The sequence below is a fragment of the Mchenga conophoros genome, linkage group LG17 (assembly GCF_057382185.1).
Source record: "Mchenga conophoros isolate Kocher_MC1m ecotype Shallow Benthic linkage group LG17, M_conophoros_male_GT1.1, whole genome shotgun sequence".
Lineage (NCBI taxonomy): Eukaryota > Metazoa > Chordata > Actinopteri > Cichliformes > Cichlidae > Mchenga > Mchenga conophoros.
The window spans coordinates 17,601,702-17,621,391 of record NC_140542.1 but is presented as its reverse complement, the minus strand read 5'-3'; the positions used below and the strand labels follow the sequence as shown (position 1 = coordinate 17,621,391).

The following is a 19,690-nucleotide window of genomic DNA, read 5'->3' as shown; positions in this document are numbered from 1 at the left end:
GGACCCAGAGCCCTTCATGTTTGAAGGGGAACCCATTTACATTGGACAAGGATGACTTTACCATTTAAGATAAATAAATACAAATACAAATAAATGTCATCATCCACAATCATTAGCATAACTGTTCACTGACTCATCAATAACTGCATTCTCTTTCACCATTAATTATCACTTTTAATCATGTATGCATATCTATTTGCTACCATTTATCAGTTCCTTTTAACTTTAACTGGTGATGTCTGCTCAATTTTGGTCTCTGTAATTTTTTTAATGTTTATGTTTGAGCTAATCTTTCTGCAGAAGAACTCCCTGTGATGCTTATACCCCTGATTGGGGAATACTGAACCAATGACATGTATAACTCACATGGATCATGTGTGGATAAAGGAGCTGTTTCTTGTGTTGTCCTTTTGACAGGTTCTGAATGTTTCCTGGTTCCTTTGTCTTAGCTTTTGTTTAATTCATGGAAACACAAATTTATGTTTGTGAACCTAACAGGCCTTTGCGGTCCTCTTCCACTCAGGTAAAGGTGTTGTTTGCTGGTCAGGACATCGACAGAAGCCCCTTCATTGTAAATGTTTCAAAAGCCATGGGCGGCGACCCAACCAGAGTTCAGGCCCGCGGGCTGGGACTGCAGCCAACGGGAAATGTGGCCAACAAACCTACATACTTTGATATTTACACTGCAGGTAAGTCTCATTGTATTGTTAGTTTGTCTGAGCTACATTCCCTTAATAAAAGAAAATTGATGAAAAGTTTTTCTTCCATCATTACTCTTGAAAGAACAAATTAAAACCAAAATTATGCACAAAAACATTTTGTGGTCTCTCGGAGGGACTCTGACTCTATATTTCCATTAGCTCTGGGTATCCACTGCTATATTTCCTGCAGATGACCTTCATTGTCTGATACTGTTCCAGTGACTGTCACATTCCTCCTCCATTGTTTAAAGGTCTTGTTATTCTCTGTCCGTACACCAGGAGCGGGTGCTGGAGATGTGGGCGTCATCATTGTGGACTCAAATGGCCGCAGGGATACAGTGGAGATTGTCCTGGAGAACAGAGGCGACAGTGTATTTCGGTGCACCTATGTCCCTGTCCTGGAGGGACCTCATGTCGTCTGTGTGACTTTTGCTGGGCAGCAGATTCCCAGAAGTCCTTTCACTGTCCACATCTCCGAAGGTGGGCTATTAACATTTACTTTATGTCTACAACACTACAAACTGACCTTTCTAACTCTTTCCTGCATTCTAGGTGCTAGGCAGTTCCTTCAGTGATTTAAAATGAAAACCACAATTTTGTCCTAAAGTCCTATCTTATATGTAATTCTTTAAATCTGCAGATATATTTTTATTTCATTCATTTAATATAGTCAACTTAAATATTTACAATATTTATTTTAAACATTTAACTGACCCTGTCTCTTATTGTAATACATTCACCAGCACAGATCTCTGATCAGCATGCGTGTAACATTAAACTTCAATGGATTTTGTAACAGGAACCTTTGGTATCGTCCAAGTCCAGGTCTTCTGAGATTGTCTGTGCTTCCTTTATGGTTCACTCTATGGACTTTCATGTTTTTAGGCTGTGGTGTTTGATCACCTCTGGTTTGCTGGAACAGGATGTGGATATTTATATGGACTGGATTATGTCTGACTTGGCTGTTCTTGATCTGGGATTTGGCTACTTTTGGTTAGGACTTGTAAGTCATGTTTGGAGCGTTCCTAATTTGTCTTAATTTGGAGCCTAAATTTAGGGTATTATTGGCAACTTGGTCTTGTCTTGTAATTTGTTGCAGAAGTAGCCTTGGGATGTCATGTTGGATTAAACTAATTTGGAATTAGATGAGGGGATTTTTCAATATTGAACTTAAGAATCGTGAAATGTGATTTCCAAGGATTTAAGATATAAATCAGGACCGTGTTGATCCAGGACACTGAGTTTGGGAATAGCTTACCTTAATTTGAAGTCTAACTTGACTTATCTTTGAAAATGGGACTAGCCTGATTCAACTGACTTGAGAAAATTCCAGTGACTTGAGACTAACTTTGCAGAATTAATGCAGAATTAAACTTTATCCCAACTGTCTACGGGTTTGATTTATGTTGGTTAGGTGGTTAGGTCTGGAATAGTTTGTTTTGGGTTGACTGGATTTCCTATGTTTTATTTAGCGTTGGTTTGTTGGTTGTGTTTGATTTGTTTTAGTTTTGTTTGGATTGATTTGGCTCGTTTGCTTTATTTTAGTGCATTTGGGTTGGGTTATTTTGGGTTTGCTTAGTTTTCATTTGGTTTGGGTTGGGTTGATTTGGTTGAATTTGGAGAGTTCGTCTTGCTTTGGTGACGCTGCCCTTTAACCGATCTGGGTTCTGTCCTCCTTGTGCCGATGTACAAATGCATCATACTGTTATTCCCTCCTTCAGTTTCACAGAGTGTCCCTCCTCCTGGGTCTCCAGTGCAGATTGTACCTCAGTCCATACGCACCCCACCTGCTGACAAGACCAGGAGAGCTCCTCCTCCAACACCACCCAAACCCAGGCGACCAAGTTAGTACAGGCCATTGACAGGATGCAACTGGAGCCTGCCTGCGCTAGCCTGGTCTTTTCGACTCAAACTGTCTTCACTTTGGCCCCATATGGATGGGGGTTCCCTGCCTTACAGCATGTCCTGGCACTGCTTCATCCTGAGCAGCTTGTTCTTTTTCTACATCTCAGAAACTGAATGTGGTAGTCTAAAGCCCTTTTTGAATGGCATCAGAAATAATTAGGAATTATTTAAGTTCATCATTATTTTATCATTATTATTTTATTACACTTTAGTTCTGTAGAAATTCAAGCTTAATAATTTACATTTGGGTTGGTTGTGGTGTTCTGGGATGCATTTTGTCAAAACTATCTATCCTGAGAACATGTTGTTAGGTCAGTAGGTTGATAAAAGCAGCAAAGAAAGCAATTCCAAGTAACTCAAGCTATTTACTGCTCAGTTTTTTGTTTTTGTTTTGTTTTTTTAGCTCCATTGCCCACAGATTCAACTTTTGTGTCAGCAAAAATCCAGAATATTCTCCTGAGTGGGTTAGTATGTGTGGTGGGTCACGTCTTGTAAACATTTGGAGACTTTTGTTTGATTTAGATGGTTAACAAAAAATCTACAAGAACCGTTGAGGGCTGGAAAACGACACTGACAAAGTAGCCCAAGAACAGCTCAGATTTTCTTGGTATCACTTTTAATTTTAAGAAATTTTGTAGAATTGAACAGGGTTCAACTATATAAGGAGGTATTAAGAAAAAGTGTGTTATGAAGAAGATTCTGGGTTGTTTTATTGGTTTGAATCTGTAATTTGAATAACAACTAAACAGAATAAGAAGTGTTAATAACATCTTAGCAAAACAACAAAATTAACCACTTTAAAATAAAGTGGTTAGCAAGTGACTTCACATAATTATATATAATCAAAGAAGAGGCTTAAATGCCAGAGTGATCTTCTACTTGCTCCTCCCCAACATCATCATCAACCCTGCCTGTTCTTCCTCACGTCGCCTCCAGTAACTCTTCCTTCTGCAGCTAACCGACGCTCTATCCTCTGAGTGCATCGTGTTCTCAAATCTGATGCTTCAAACTTAAGTTTAAGTTTAAAGAACATATCAATCTATAGCAAGTTTTTCCTTCTGTTTGCTATTAAGTTTGTGTGTATTTTGTATTTTTCTTGAATCTTCAGCTCTGAATTCTGATTTCATCACGTCTTCCTCTTTGCTGCTTTTCCCTTTCAGCCTCAGCAAACTGCATTTTATGGCGCTGATCAGCTGACTAATGAGAAACTCGTGCTGCTCTGTGTGTGTGTTGTTAGTATATTTTAGTTAGAATCACTGTGTACTGTTGTACACACAGTAATCATTTGAGTTCAATCAGCTGTGCACTGATCAGTCTGAGAGAGTAAATGAGTAACCTGTGAGATTAACTATTAATTTCTGAGACCAAATTAACTCCAACTCAGCCCTCCATTTCAAGCTTCATAGCTCCTCCATGATAGCAGCCGACTTTATGGCTTCAGCTGGAGGAGGCAGTTGGACAGATAAGACAGATTCTGATGATTCTCCAGGCGATTCAGTGTAGGATTACATAGGAAGTATGAAACAGGCTCTGTGTGTTTGTGTGAGTTTCATTATCATTTGAGCATCGTTTCCCAGTCTTAACCTCCATCTGACTGATCCTTGCAGCCTGTAACCCAAACGCCTGCAGAGCATCTGGCAGAGGTCTGCAGCCGAAGGGTCTGAGAGTGAAAGAATTGGCAGATTTCAGAGTTTACACCAAAGGAGCCGGCAGCGGGGAGCTCAAAATCACCGTAAAAGGACCAAGTAAGACAGCAAGACTCACCAACCCACGAGATTCACCAACTGGAGCTAAAATCCCTTTAAGGAAACACATTTAAACACAAAACTGAAGAGAACCCCTGTTATTTTTAGTACAGAACACTGACTATAGCTGATATTTGTGAGATTTTTAATGATGGATTCAGCACAGTATGGCCTTTCCAGAATATCCAAAAAGAGGTTTCTCCTGTGTATGTACATTTGTGAGTGTGTTTTACAAAATGTTTTTATTTTTGGTAATTGGCTTTATTTTCATTTGAAATTTAGCTCAGTAAAGGTGGGCTGATTGTGGATTATGTTTATTTTTAATATAGAGGGCCTGGAGGAGTCTGTGAATGTGCTTGAGATGGAAAATGGCCTGTATGAGTGTAATTATTACCCCGTCATGGCAGGAAAGTACATCGTAACCGTCACTTGGGGCGGACACAGCATCCCTCGCAGGTGAGGTTGATGGAGTGATTATACATACTATTACATTTTGGGGAGTTAACAGTGTTTATTACAGCTGTGCATTATGTCACATATAGTAACAAATGCATGCATTTTAATCATTTGGCCATGTGATGCCATATAAAACTAAAGATATTGAGGATCCAAGATTGAACCCTGAGGTACTCCAGTGACTTGTGTGCATAAATGTAAACTTTTTTTTTTATCTGAAATAAAGATAAAAACTAATCAATTCGTTCTGTTTTTCCAGCCCATTTGAAGTTTATGTCAGTGAGGAGGCAGGGCTTCAGAAAGTGAGAGCCTGGGGTCCAGGTCTGGAGACCGGTATGGTGGGGAAGAGTGCTGACTTTGTGGTGGAGGCCATTGGAACTGAAGTGGGAACTCTCGGTTAGTTACAATAACATAAAGATGGGACTCAGGAAAACGTTAAGAGCTTAAGGTGCTGACTTATGGTCAAAAGCAATCCACAGTACTTCAACATCTTGTTGAAAAAATATTTTTAAATTTAATAAGGATGTAACATTTCTGCTGCATCTATCAAACGAAACGAGACCAAGGAAATCTAACACCTCATATGTTTCAGTAAACAGCTACCAAACAGAACTCCACATCTTTTATTTGCTTAAGTGGTCATGGAATAACAACCTGCAGACCTACTCCTTATCAACAGTCTGGTTACTTTTGAGCATCTGAAAACAGGGCATTGTGTGTAAGATGTTTGCCACTGTCCAAAAGCCTCTGGATCTGATGGTATATCCTGCTATTTCTGTGAATATTTGTGTGTCATGTAAAGTATTGAACTCCATGGGCAGATCCCATTGTTTTCACATTCATCAATGATAGGCAGTGTTTAAATAACAGCGTCTATGTGTAGGTTTCTCTATCGAGGGGCCCTCCCAGGCTAAGATTGAGTGTGATGATAAAGGCGATGGATCGTGTGATGTTCGATACTGGCCGACTGAACCAGGCGACTATGCCGTCCATGTTATTTGTGATGACGAGGACATCAAGGACAGTCCCTTCATGGCCCACATCCTCCCTGCTGCCAGTGTCATCTTCCCTGAGAAGGTCAGATCAGAGCCTTGTTGAGTTTCAAACATTTTCCTGCATGTTTAATTTTTAAACATGTGATGTGTTTACTTCCTCAGGTGAAATGTTACGGTCCAGGTCTGGAGCCTTTGGGCTGCATTGTTAACAAACCTGCTGATTTCACCATTGATACCCATGGAGCTGGCAGAGGAGAGCTGAAGCTCTATGCTCAGGTGAGGATTCAGAGGCAGCCTCTCCGTAATGTTTTAATAACACATTAACATCTTTTCAAAGTCACACCAGTGTAAATCTGTTTGTGTTGTAGGATTCAGATGGTTTCCCCATTGACGTCCAGATCACAGATAATGGAGACAGCACCTACTTCTGTGTTTACATTCCCACAAAACCCATCAAACACACCATTATCGTCACCTGGGGTGAAGTCAACGTCCCCAACAGCCCATTCAGGGTATAAAACCAACACCAAATATAGTCTTACATTAAAGTCACTGAAGTATATCCTTTAAATCTGTTAATCCCACTGACAATGTCTGCAGTTTGTTGCAGTGTAAACTGGTCAATCATTAACACGAACATACAAATACCTTGCTCTTTGAATTATTACCAACTTACAACAGACACTATGTGAGATTAGTTTCAGGTTTGTTTTTTGTTAGTAATCAGTAAAACATTAAATGGAAAAAACTAAATTAACCTTTAATTTAAGCAGATGTCTGCTAAACACGATTTCTATTCGTTGAAGGACAAAATGCTGTCATGTAAATACAGAACTTTAGGGGACCCATAATAGAGCCTTGAGGTATTCCGGTGGCTGCAGTGTTTTAATAATAGTGTGTCGAGAGCTCAGTGTATCACCTCAAATGTTTCTTAGCAGAAAAAGATGAGTTTAAAATTTTCCTTAAAAGCATGGATGTTTATATTCCATGATTTCTTCCATATTTCAGCTTTTGCATTTATTTGTTAGAGTCTAGATAGAAGCCAGGTTTATTGTTGCCAACAATGATGGTAATGTTGTGAATAAGGTGACTATCGGAGAGGGCAGCCATCCAGAGAATGTGAAAGTTTACGGTCCAGGTGTGGAGAAGACAGGACTGAAGGCCAACGAGCCGACTTACTTCACTGTGGACTGCAGTGAAGCCGGACAGGGTGAGACCTGTTTCATGTCTAATGTCCTCTTTTCATGTCCCGCCACCACAATGCACGACACATAGGAGATTGTTTTGTCTTTCTGATCGTTGAGCTTGATCTCCAATGAATGACTTTAACTCAGATTCAGACCAGCTGTGCAGCACACAAACATGCTGTAATGCCAAGTTTTGTTTTTATGAGTTTAATTAGAAAGAAATTAAATAGTACAGGAATACTGCTACATGATGTTTGAATATTACTGCAGAAATAACCTTGAATCTCTGTAATAGAGTTAATTATTATTTCCCTGCAGGTGATGTCAGCATTGGCATCAAGTGCGCTCCAGGTGTAGTCGGACCTGCCGAGGCTGACATCGACTTTGACATCATCAAGAACGACAACGACACATTCACAGTGAAGTACATGCCTCCGGGTCCCGGACAGTACACCATCATGGTGCTGTTCGCTGATCAGGTAAATGAGGGGTCAACAGTTGGATCAAATCTTAAATGCACATCTATGTTAAAACTGAATTTAAAAAACATCTCACACTTATTGTGTAAAACAGGAAATCCCTATTAGCCCCTTCAGAATAAAGGTGGATCCTTCCCATGATGCAGCCAAAGTCAGGGCAGAGGGACCTGGACTCAACAGGACAGGTGAGCTGGGTTTTATCACATTTGCGATCAATACAACACAAAAATCAGCGTGGGTTCTCTCCGGGTACTCCGGCTTCCTCCCACCGTCCAAAGACATGCACTTAGTGGGGATAGGTTAATTGGTTAATCCAAATTGCCCATAGGTGTGAATGTGTGAGTGAATGTGAGTGCGAATGGTTGTCTGTCTCTGTGTGTTGGCCCTGCGACAGACTGGCGACCTGTCCAGGGTGTACCCCGCCTCTCGCCCTATGACAGCTGGGATAGGCTCCAGCGCCCCCCGCGACCCTGAACAGGATAAGCGGACGCGAATGGATGGATGGATGGATGGATGTTTTCTATTGATTCCAGCTGCCTACTATTTATAATTTATTCTGGCACAACTAGGGTGGAGCACCCACAGTTTTGATTTATATGTACAATGACAATAAAGGGTTATTCTATTCTATTCTTCTAATAATACAAACTTTAAATAATCTAAAAAGACTGTATCAGACTATAAACATCTATATCTGTTGTAAAGTTGGACATTTTAATCTTTAATTAGTCTGTTAGGACTGGCTCACTGCTGGAGCCCCTGTTCCCATCAGGGGGACAGCAGGTTTTAGCTTGTTATCTGTATTAAATTAGATAAAGTAAAATTTTATTTATATAGCACCTTTCTAGACAGAGAATCACAAAGTGCTGCACATAGAAGAACCTTATTAATAAAGTTTCTGTCTGAACTTTGCAGGGGTGGAGGTGGGTAAGCCCACCCACTTCACCATTTATACAAAGGGAGCTGGTAAAGCCAAACCTGAGGTCCACTTCACCGGAGCAACTAAAGGTGATGCCGTCCGAGACTTTGAGATCATCGACAACCATGACTACTCATACACTGTCCGCTACACGGCGGTGCAGCAGGTAACACACCAACTTCACATGTGTGATGGATTACCTGTGAGGTGACTGATGGACATAAGTTAAGCACTGCTTGTGTTTCTCTCAGGGGAGCATGTCCATCATTGTGTGTCATGGAGGAGACCCCATCCCAAAGAGTCCATTTACCATCATTGTGGCCCCCCCACTGGACCTCAACAAGGTCAAAGTTCAGGGACTGAACAACAGTAAGTCTGTGAGGAAAAAAATGGAACATTTATCATACAGAAGCAAAGTGCTTCCATACGGAGCCCTGATCGGGTTTCATGACGCAGCAGATGAAGCAGAGAATGCGTGTTTCCAGCTAAATTCCTGGAATTATTCATCACAAATTCCTAAATACAAGCTGCTGTTTAGCTTTAGATTACAGGATGTTTCCATAGAGAGTCCTGCACAGTTTGGTACTAATTATAATAAGTGAGGTGGAGAGTAAATGATGGATTAGATGAGTAAACAAAAGAATCCAGGAGTTCCTCTGAAAGACAATCACAACCCCTTCATGGGGATCCTTAATGACTCTGAGCTGCTGTTCATTCAAGCTCTGTTTCATTAAATTTAATCTAACTGATGTGTAATTCTGATCTGCAGTGGAAATTTCTCTTCTTTCTGAATCATTTAACATAAAACAAGCTTGAACTGCTTAGACCACTTTTCCATTTCGTTTATAATCGGTATCAAAGGATTCCAACAGAAATATCCCTTAATGTGCAGCCGAACACACGCCAGCATTTCCAAAAATAATAGCTTTTCATCTTTATGTCTAAAGCTGCGTCCACACAGGAAAAAATTCACATGGTGACAGGAAAATCAATGACATTCAATGATGTCACGCGTGACATAAACGTTTCTCAACTTTAAGGAGAGCAATTAAAGTGATTGCTACTTAGCTCAGGATACTGGTGAATGACATATGACTGGCTAGTAAATACATTAGAATGTTACCTAGGTAACTGGAGCCTGGTAGCGACCAACCATCAGGTTGAAAGCGATGCACGGTGAGTGGATTGTCCTCTGTGTGGGTACAGCTTAAAAAGATGTTCAGACTTCACTGTTATCAACATCCTAAACCCCAAACCCCTGTTCCTGCTGACCATCCTGCTGTTTCTGTGCACTAATCAGAAGTAGACGTTGGGAAGGATCAGGAGTTCTCCATCTGTACTCAAGGTGCTGGAGGTCAGGGCAAACTAGACGTGAAGATCACCTCCCCTTCTCGTCGACCAATCCCCTGCAAGGTAGAGTCGGGCACAGCCAATGAGGTTCATACAGTGAAGTACATTCCTCCTGAGGAAGGACCATACAGAGTGGACATCAGCTACGATGGGAACCCTGTCCCAGGAAGTCCATTCACTGTGGAGGGCATCATGCCCCCTGATCCTTCAAAGGTGAGTTAAGATCACAACAACCCACACTGATAGAATTTTAATATTTGTCAGAATAAGTAAAGACATGTGGTTATCCTAATTGGGCTTTCATCGAGTCAGCAAAGATGCACAGAAAAAAGTATCAGACACCAACTAGGAAGGATCAGAAAGGTACTTAGTACTTAGTTGAGAAATCCTTGTGTAAATCTTTACTTGTGTGAATGTTTTTCAGGCCTACCAGTTTAGTAATCCATGGATGTTCAGTCAATCATCTGTGCTGATTCTGGTGCAAACCTCAGACTTAAAGCTAATGTCTTCTGCTAACCAGCATTAATAAGTATTCCTTGTGTCTCTTCTGGTTTTTTTCATTTACTTTCCAGGTGCGAGCCTACGGTCCAGGCCTTCAGGGTGGTGTGGTAGGCAAACCAGCCCCCTTTGCCATTGACACAAAGGGTGCTGGTACTGGTGGTCTGGGTCTGACAGTGGAGGGGCCGTGTGAGGCCAAGATTGAATGCCAGGACAATGGTGATGGATCCTGCTCTGTGTCCTACCTGCCGACTGAGCCTGGTGAATACGCCATCAACATCCTGTTTGCAGACCAGCACATCCCCGGTTCCCCCTTCAAGGCTGTGGTCCAGTCAGTGTTTGACCCCAGCAAGGTGACAGCCAGCGGCCCCGGGCTGGAGCAAGGCAAGGTCAACGAGGCTGGAACCTTCACGGTGGACTGCTCCAAAGCCGGAGAGGATGAGCTCACCATCGAGATCATCTCTGACTCTGGGGCCAAAGCTGAAGTTCACATTCAGAACAACAGTGATGGGACCTACTCCATCACATATATACCCCAGTGCCACGGCATGTACACCATCACCATTAAATATGGAGGACACATGGTGCCAAAGTTCCCCATTCGCTTGCAGGTGGACCCAGCTGTTGACACCAGCGGAGTGAAGGTCTATGGACCAGGAGTGGAACCCAGAGGTGAGCACTTAAAGATGTTTTAATGCCCAGTTAAAAGAAGGATGTCTGAGGTTTGTATACTTTAATCAAACACAAATGTAAAACAATATCTGGTCATCAAATTTGCTCATCGATTTTGTGCTCTAAACACGACAGAAAACTCAGTAGATTTTGCACACGTGTGAGAAGCTGTGAAAATGTACTGATTTTTATTAGCTGTAAACATGCAGGGGTGCAAAATGCTTCCACAAAACCCCCTGCAAAATTTTAGTGACGTAATGCCACTGCCATGTATGTGTATAAAATATGATACATGCACCTGATATAAAAACATGTCCAGAAACGCCCCTGACCCTAACAGGACGTCTGCCACTAAAGATGCAGGGGTTTTGGCTCCTCTATGTTATGGGGTACACATTACCTTCTATTTTCCTTAATAAACCATAGGGGAGCCTTTAACTTGTTTTCAGCCCTAATTAGCCTATCCGTCTCAGTGATTAGAGTTTCCAAACTCTCTGCTGTTCTGAGGTCTGTTTTTACGACGACAGGACTGTTTCCAGTGTGATCTGGTTTAGGCTCAGCTCTCTGTGGTTGGTTCATTGGCCTCCTGGACGCCACCAGACTCCATTATCACAGTTAATAAACTCCCAACAGCACATTTAGTTTGTATGTTGTTCTTTTTTTAATTATTACGTTTTTCTTTCCGTATTTCGATTGCAGTCTTTATTAAATTGAGATTAAAGTAAAACCAATAAAAGAGCACTGAAGTCATAAAGTCTTATAATGAGAACAAATGGGAGAAGTTGCTGAATGCTCACGTTACTAATTTAATCAATAAACAAAGAGCAAAGAAGAAATGAGTGCTTGTTGCATTACTATGATGGATTTATCCTGAAACAACCTTTGGTCCTGATCTAAGTCATGCTGTGAAAGTTAAAATATGAGGCTGGAAAGTGATAGAACGTCATACCTCTAACAGAGCCACGGCATCCAAAATGAACTTGTTGTTCTATTCAATCAGACCTGAAAGCAGCGACTGAGAAAGAGTTTGCTGAGCTCAGAGACTTTTATCCAATCAGACTTCACTGGAGTCGCCCCCTGCTGGAAATGACAGAAAATGCAGCACTAGAAGCTAAAGTCCATCTTTTGTAATAACTATGATCTGTGTTAATGATACACGTTTTCTATCATGTTTGGGTTTTTTTTAATTTATGTGACTGGAACCAAAAAAATAAATTAAGTGATTAATATGGCTGATTGTTTGTAAACTGAACATGAATTCTGTAGCACTTTAAATAATCTGTTCAGTATGACTGTATTCAGTGAAATATTTCAAATATTTTACTGTCTTTGGCTATGATTAAAAGTGATGAGTCCTTCTCTGCATCTTGGTAAAAAATGGGATGTTATATTTCATGGAGACATTGACTAACTTTCTTCTCTACTTTTTTGCCTTCGTGCTGCTTTCCTCTCCGCAGGCATCCTGAGGGAAGTAACCACTCATTTCATCGTGGACGCTCGAGCTCACTACAAGAGCGGTGGCAGCCATATCAAAACCTCGATCTCAAATCCGTCAGGCGCCAACACAGACGCCTACGTCACCGACAAGGGAGATGGGACATACAAAGTCGAGTACACACCGTATGAGGACGGTAAGCCTGAGACCTGTGTGTTGTTTGTGAGCCTGGCTGCAGATCGTCAGCAAAGACAGAGGACGGGCAAGACGACGGTTTGCTGCTGGTTTGTGGGTGTTTTTCCACTGCAACACCTCCTAATTGTGAAATAAAATTCCATTTGGCTTTCATAAGGCTTGTTTTCCCTCGCCAGCCATGAAGGACTGTTGGCTGAACTGCGGTCAGTCTGTGTACAGAGGGGTTAGCAGCAATCAACATCCAGGGCATAATTACCATTCCAGAGCAAATATATCTGATTTAATATTTAAGTGCCTGAAGCTCAGACAAATATCTGCTGCTCAAAGCTTAACCCTGCATGTGCTACTGTTATAGTCAGTTATAGTAATGTACTGAACATCAGTTACAATGATTGGATTCTGGTCCTTTAACCTCTCAGTGAGGAGCGGGTTTGGACCAAGGGTATTTATAGCTGCAGTCTGTCGGCGCTCAGCAGATGGTTTTCCACTGATAGTGAAGTGTGACGTGTTAGAGTCCATTGCATTGTGGGAAAGAAATACTCAGTCAGACTGGAATTTTAATGGAAGGTGATTCTTTGTCTGGTTTACTCCCACTCTGCCTGAGAGGTTGCTGGTTAAAAACTGAACCGTGGGGTAAAAAAATGAGTGACCATTAAATGTTTGGGTTACTTTGAAACAACACACTCAACAGCTGAAGATGGATAAATAAATAAATGTGTAAAGCATTTAATTTGTATTTCTTCGTATACAAGTTTAAGAGAACAAACAAATTACAGAGCAATGAGGAGGTTACTCAGTGACATCTACACACCGGATCACTGCAGAATGGTTTCACCCACATTATCTTGACTCTATCCATTAAAATACTCACTTTTACTGGACTCTTGTTTGCTGAAGGTTTACATCTGATTGAAGTTCTTTTGGATGACATCTCGGTGCCAAAGAGTCCGTTCAGGGTGTCCGTGAGCGAGGGTTGTGATCCCAGTCGAGTCCGAGCCTACGGTCCAGGTTTGGAGGAAGGACTGGTGAACAAACCAAACCGATTCACTGTTGAGACCAGGTATCGTCACTCTGTTTTTAAATCCAGAATAGATTTTGTAGCATCCATAGATCTCTGTTTAAACATCCTAAACTTCCTTTTTGTTTCATGCGTGCCTCAGAGGTGCTGGCACTGGGGGACTTGGCCTGGCCATTGAGGGTCCATCAGAGGCAAAAATGTCATGTAAGGACAACAAAGATGGCAGCTGCAGTGTGGAGTATATCCCCTTCACACCTGGAGAATATGACGTCAATATCACCTTTGGAGGCTTACCGATCCCAGGTGAAGGTCACTTAACCCTGTAGGGTGTGGTTTGGATATAACTGACTCTGCGCTTTTCTAAGGTAAAGATATCTGCAATCAAGAGCGTCTATTACGTCACTTGTCTTTCAGGGAGTCCATTCCGGGTCCCAGTGCGAGAGCTGGTTGATCCCAGTATGGTGAGGTGTTCAGGTCCTGGCCTTGGAAGTGGAGTCCGGGCTCATGTTCCTCAGACTTTTACTGTAGACAGCAGCAAGGCAGGGGTGGCTCCCCTGTCAGTTCAGCTATATGGACCAACAGGTAAGATTACAAAGACTTATTAACCTCATAACATTGCCCAGGCCATTGGTAACCAGGAAAGCTGTTCCAAAAAAGCTGCACCTGCCTTACCTTATACCCGTGGGACTTCCAGTCAGACCAACTCATTATCAAGCTGGAGTTAAATCTTTCTTTAGTAGTATTGTCATGAAACTCTCCCATTAGCTTTAATCACCTGATATCACCTCATTGTGGCCTTGCCCTGTGCTCTGGTTTGTCTTCAGGTGTAGCTGAGCCACTCAACATCACAGATAATGGTGATGGCACTCACACGGTCAACTATACTCCTGCCAACGATGGCCCATATACGGTGTGCGTAAAGTATGCCGACCAGGAAGTGCCCCGGAGGTTGGTATTGAAGAGAAGTGTGTACAAGACAGTTCTGGTCCTTCAGGTTCAGATTTAACCTTTCTAACTGTCTCTTCAGTCCTTTTAAAATCAAGACGTTACCGGCTCATGATGCTAGCAAAGTTCGAGCCAGTGGTCCCGGTCTGAATGCATCTGGGGTTCCAGCCAGCTTGCCAGTGGAGTTCACCATTGATGCCAGAGATGCTGGAGAAGGACTGCTCACCGTCCAGATTCTGGTGAGTCTCCTGTCCTGAAATCATCATTGTGCTGCCCAGTCAGTGTTTGGCAGGGAGGTGTCTGTCGTGTCTTGTTGCTCTTCTGTGACCTGTTTCTGACTCACCCCGATTCAAACGCAGACCGGCGGGCTTGTTGCTGTCACTGCAGGGTCCAGACGGCTGCAGTCGCGAGGCTTCATTGTTTGTGGAAGACTGGGGCAGGAGGGTGTGGGAGACTCACATAGTAAAGAAAACCATCCCCTTCAGTATTCTTAGGAGAGGCTCTGTAAGCCCTGCACTCTCTCCCTTCACCTCCTTCCCCCTTTACCTGTCTCTTGTCCCCCCGCCCAACCCACCTGTTCTCCCCCGCTGACTGCCTCCTCATTGTGTAGCCTTTGGCTGTTTTCACCGCTCTTATATTCTGCATAAGATCTAAAGTGTGAATATTCCTGTGACGCTAATAACATCCATGAAACTCATTATTAGTTTCATGGATGTTATTAAAAACGGAGACTCAAAGAAAGAATAGCTGCACGTGGTTAAGCTCTTATAATCAACTCCTTAATATGGAATCTTATCTGTTAGTTACACTTAAATGGAAATCTTATAATGGAAGAACTGTAAGGATAAAATAAGAGTGAGAGAACAAATTTCAGCCCTTTCCCTTAGCAGTTCACATCTGACCTGGCAGATGGTAGGATGTTAGGTAAATGCTCTTAGTTAAAGCCTTTTAAATGAAGCTCATAGTTTCCTGTGTTAGAGTCCAAGTACTTGAAATATCACTTTCAATGTTCATCAAATCAACAACAGATTCAAAAAGATTATCTGCTGGAACGTTAGAAGCAAATTTTCATTGGCAGCACTTTGCTTGGCTTCCACCCCTCTGTGGTCTGCACGTGCACTGACTCCATTCAGTTTGTTTAACGAGTTAACAGACATATTTGATTTTGAGTTGTTAACTAACCAGAGTTTTTGGTAAACCTGCTTCCATTCAATGATCCATCCATCCACTTGTCTGACCTGTCATTGCTGCAGTGAATAGTTAGATCCTGTGAGAACACTTGTGGACGTGACAAGCCCACTGCTCTCAAACCATCAGCGGCCATCAGGTCTACGATAGTGTTCATAATGCGGTAGCTGTTAATCTTTCTGATACACACTTTAGTTTTTCACATGGATATAAGCTGTAGATGCCTGCTTCCACACACCAGGGGGCGCTGCTGCACAGGGAGGTTAAATCAGATTTTTTTATTTATTTTTTTTTTTTTTACGCCTGTTTTTACATTCAACTGCTCATCACTGACACAGTGAAAAGTTTTAGATCCAGAAGTCTGAATTTCATGTTGGTTGTTTGATCTCTAACATATTTGTTTATCCAGAAAATCTGTTTTGTCCTCTTCTTCTGTGCAAGATACAGAAACCGGGTATTACCAATACTGCAATGAGAAGTATATTCTACTTTGTACAAAAGCAGGGGCAGGATGAGCAGTGCCAGAGCCCTACAGAATGACCTGCAGCAGGCTACTGGTGTGAATGTCTCCGACCAAACAATCCATTGATTGCATTTATGTATCACAAAGATTCCTAAAAATCATCAAAAGAAGTTGGAAATTATCATTAGAGACCAAAACAGTTTCTGTATCAGGTTGTAAAGATGTTTATTTCTAATGTAAGGTTTTAACTGATGCACTGCTGAAGCCTCTGCTGGACATCAGAGGAACTGCAGGTTTGTAGCTTCCACCCAGCAGTTCAGTTTGTTTGTGTCCACACATGAAGAAATGAGCCTCAGTCTGGTGACCAAGAAGATCTCTGATCTCCGTAAAATAAAATTAATTTGACTTCATATTACTTTTCCCTTTTCTTACTATCGATGGCAGATGGTAGGAGACCAGTGATGGGCAATGGGACCTATTTATGTTTTCTGTACCCCAAACATGACTAACTTCTTGTCTGTACGCTTCCAGGATCCAGAGGGAAAACCCAAGAAGGCAACCATTCGAGACAACAGAGATGGGACTTACACAGTGTCCTACGTGCCGGACATGGCGGGCCGCTACACCATCACCATCAAATACGGAGGAGATGAGATCCCGTACTCACCTTACCGGATCCACGCCCTGCCCACCGGAGACGCCAGCAAGTGTCTGGTCACAGGTTAGGCTCCACCCATCAGCACTGAAACTTAAACTTTATCATTGGAAGCTTAGCAGCATCACTGATTGTAGTTGTTTTCCTACAGTGTCGATTGGAGGACACGGACTCGGTGAGTGGCCTCAACTTTCTTAGACTCACTGAACGCCAACAGATAAACAGCATTACAGTTTTGCATAAAAAAGCAGCTGCTTAACTAACCAACCAGCAACTACACATATATACTGAACGGTGGATATTTAAAATGGACACTGATTCATTGAGTTTAATGTTTTCTCAAATTTTGGTTCTGCATTGTGACTGGAATCCAGCTCTGTGTGTGTGTGTGTGTGTGTGGGGGGGGGGGGGGGGGGGGTAGTTTGCTTTAAAAGGTAGGATACCATTCCTAGTAGTAAAGGTCACCTCAGAAGTTATTATTATTATTATTATTAATAGTAAGAATATAAAATTAGCTGGAAGCTGTTATATATGGAAGGAACTGAATAAAATAAGATGCTAAATATGCAGTGATTTCTGTTCTCAGAGGCCAGAAGATGGGCTGGGAGTTTCTCTGAGCTTTCAGAATGAGTGATGGGAAATGTCATTCGCTAAGCAATGGCTAAACTAAATCCCAGTACGCGCTGGGAACTGGACATCTGTCAGTGCAGCTTGAAGCTACTTAAAGATGTTTTGGTGTGTAGGGTGGAGAATTAAAAATGCTTGGAGGTCACTGGATAAACTCCAGTGGACTCCAGATGAGACCGAAACTATCTGTGGCATTTCTGCACTCATTTCCTGTCATCTATATTTGACATATGTGTAACTACCCACAATTACTGTCACTGTATTTGTCCAGTCAGTCTGTCTGGAAAACAGAAGGAAATCCAAGATTTATTATAAGTATGTTTTGCACTTTAAACCCACCCAAACAAATTCAAACACACTCAGTGCAAACTGAAATAAATGACAAAGACTTTAATTTATTGTTTTATTTAAGGGTTTCTATTGTGCAATAAACATATTGATAATAAACACAATAGAGATTAACAACCCACTCTAACAGCTCATTGAGCAGCACTCACTCTGAGGCTGGGTACACCACCGTTATCAGAACCTTTTTCTTATAATCACTGCTCACGATCACTCTTAAAGCTTCCCCTAATCAACTCAGCATCAATCTAAACATTTAACCTCCCTGGTATTAGTGTGTGCTTTCTTTCATTAACATTAATCACTTCAGAAATCACTGCTTTGACTCTGTTGGTTCCACAAATGTCTTGTCAGGTTCAGGAATTGGACCAACCATCCAGATCGGAGAGGAAACAGTCATCACCGTGGATGCAAAGGCTGCAGGGAAAGGTAAAGTCACCTGTAAGGTGTCAACGCCGGACGGAGCGGAGTTGGATGTGGATGTAGTGGAGAACGCAGATGGGACGTTTGATATTTATTACACGGCTCCAGAGCCAGGGAAGTACGTCATCACCATCCGCTTCGGAGGGGAACACATTCCTAACAGCCCCTTCCATGTCGTGGTGAGTCACCACCCTGAAAACACCATGATTTGGGCTTAGCTGATTTCAGTTTGGGACTGAGTTGGAGTCAAGTGGTCAGGTTAGCTTTGTTTTGCTTTGACTTTCTGGCCTGTTATTGTTGGTTTTATGGGGATGGATTTGGGATAGTTTAGGTTGAGGTTAGTTTAGGTTGGGTTAGGATTTTTTTTTTTTTCTTGGTTCAGAGTGGTTTTGTTTGGGATTTGTTGGCATGAGTTTGGTTTGGCTTTGGTCTGGTTTTTGTTTAGGGTTACATAGTTAGGTTTGATTTGGGATGGTTTGAACTGGTTTGGGGCAGTTTGGTGTTTGTTGGGGTTGGTTTTGGGATAGTTTAAGTTGGGGTTTTTGGATTGGGTTTTGTTTGGTTTGAAGGTCAGTCCTTCCAAGGCTTCTTCATGTAAATACCAAAGTAGTTTTACGCCTCCAACTATCTCAACCCATCTGAATCTATCAGATTTGGAGCCACTGGAGATCGATTAGCTAATGGCTCATTTATTTAACACTCTGTATAACTGCATGTCTTTCACAACTGATCTTGGGATTTTTTTTTTTCATGAATATTAGTTGTCACTATGAAAAAACAAATATTTAAATTATTTAGTTGACCCCCAAACAAAACAAACTCTTTGAATAAAACTGTGAAACTGTGAATTCTTCACAGCATTGACACGATGGAGAAATCTCCAGTTTAAGGAAAATAAATGTATTATTATTTATTATTTTGTTCATCTTTTTGTTTTCTTTTATTTTTGTGGCTGTTTTTGTATTTTTTTGTATCTTATGTATGTATTTGTTTTATGTCTCATTTTTGATTTGATTTTAAGTTGCAGTCTATTTTATCCTTAATTTTTCTTTGACTATTTGTTTTATTTTTGTTTATTTATTGTATTGTTCCATATTTTAATTATGTTTCAGATTTATTTCCTGAAACTGTGGAAAATTGCTGCGCTTTTCGGTGTGTTTGTTTCTGGTTTGCTTGTGTTTGTAATGGCTGCACCTTGTTCCTCGTCAGGCAAGTGATACCATCCCAATAATAGAGGAACCATGTGACAAGCTTCAGTTACAGCAGCCCTACTCTCCCTATGCGGCCTTCTCCCCTCAATGGGTATCATCATTACCTCCACACCTGCTGTTTATCTGCCGCTGCGTCTCCTCTTCATAAAAACTGTCATCTGTTCCTCGCTTTGCCCTCCATCACTGCAGCGTTTCCTGTCCCACAGTCGATACCGACCCACATTCACTTATTGATTGATCTCTGGCTCAGCATGAGGCTGCATGTTTAATCTGCATGA

At 41.7% G+C, this 19,690-nt stretch overlaps 1 protein-coding gene across 9 annotated transcripts in view; it reads left to right on the top strand.

Annotated features, from left to right (window-relative positions):
- LOC146555311 (filamin-C-like) overlaps positions 1–19,690 on the top strand; it is a 60,617-nt gene that overhangs the window by 20,442 nt on the left and 20,485 nt on the right. For 2 of the 9 annotated variants that reach the window (XM_085252878.1, XM_085252872.1), the window contains exons 7-33: positions 524–689; positions 981–1,181; positions 2,423–2,545; positions 4,214–4,351; positions 4,681–4,807; positions 5,067–5,203; positions 5,691–5,884; positions 5,965–6,078; positions 6,171–6,314; positions 6,889–7,012; positions 7,308–7,468; positions 7,563–7,653; positions 8,384–8,553; positions 8,639–8,756; positions 9,688–9,950; positions 10,310–10,907; positions 12,365–12,538; positions 13,435–13,597; positions 13,698–13,858; positions 13,970–14,137; positions 14,380–14,503; positions 14,583–14,739; positions 14,888–15,004; positions 16,683–16,872; positions 16,958–16,981; positions 18,133–18,380; positions 19,411–19,503. In XM_085252878.1, the coding sequence (XP_085109004.1) occupies positions 524–689; positions 981–1,181; positions 2,423–2,545; positions 4,214–4,351; positions 4,681–4,807; positions 5,067–5,203; positions 5,691–5,884; positions 5,965–6,078; positions 6,171–6,314; positions 6,889–7,012; positions 7,308–7,468; positions 7,563–7,653; positions 8,384–8,553; positions 8,639–8,756; positions 9,688–9,950; positions 10,310–10,907; positions 12,365–12,538; positions 13,435–13,597; positions 13,698–13,858; positions 13,970–14,137; positions 14,380–14,503; positions 14,583–14,739; positions 14,888–15,004; positions 16,683–16,872; positions 16,958–16,981; positions 18,133–18,380; positions 19,411–19,503 (4,488 nt within the window). The remainder of the gene's footprint in view (positions 1–523; positions 690–980; positions 1,182–2,422; positions 2,546–4,213; positions 4,352–4,680; positions 4,808–5,066; positions 5,204–5,690; positions 5,885–5,964; positions 6,079–6,170; positions 6,315–6,888; positions 7,013–7,307; positions 7,469–7,562; positions 7,654–8,383; positions 8,554–8,638; positions 8,757–9,687; positions 9,951–10,309; positions 10,908–12,364; positions 12,539–13,434; positions 13,598–13,697; positions 13,859–13,969; positions 14,138–14,379; positions 14,504–14,582; positions 14,740–14,887; positions 15,005–16,682; positions 16,873–16,957; positions 16,982–18,132; positions 18,381–19,410; positions 19,504–19,690) is intronic. The other 7 variants (XM_085252873.1, XM_085252876.1, XM_085252874.1 and 4 more) reach the window with 7 other exon arrangements.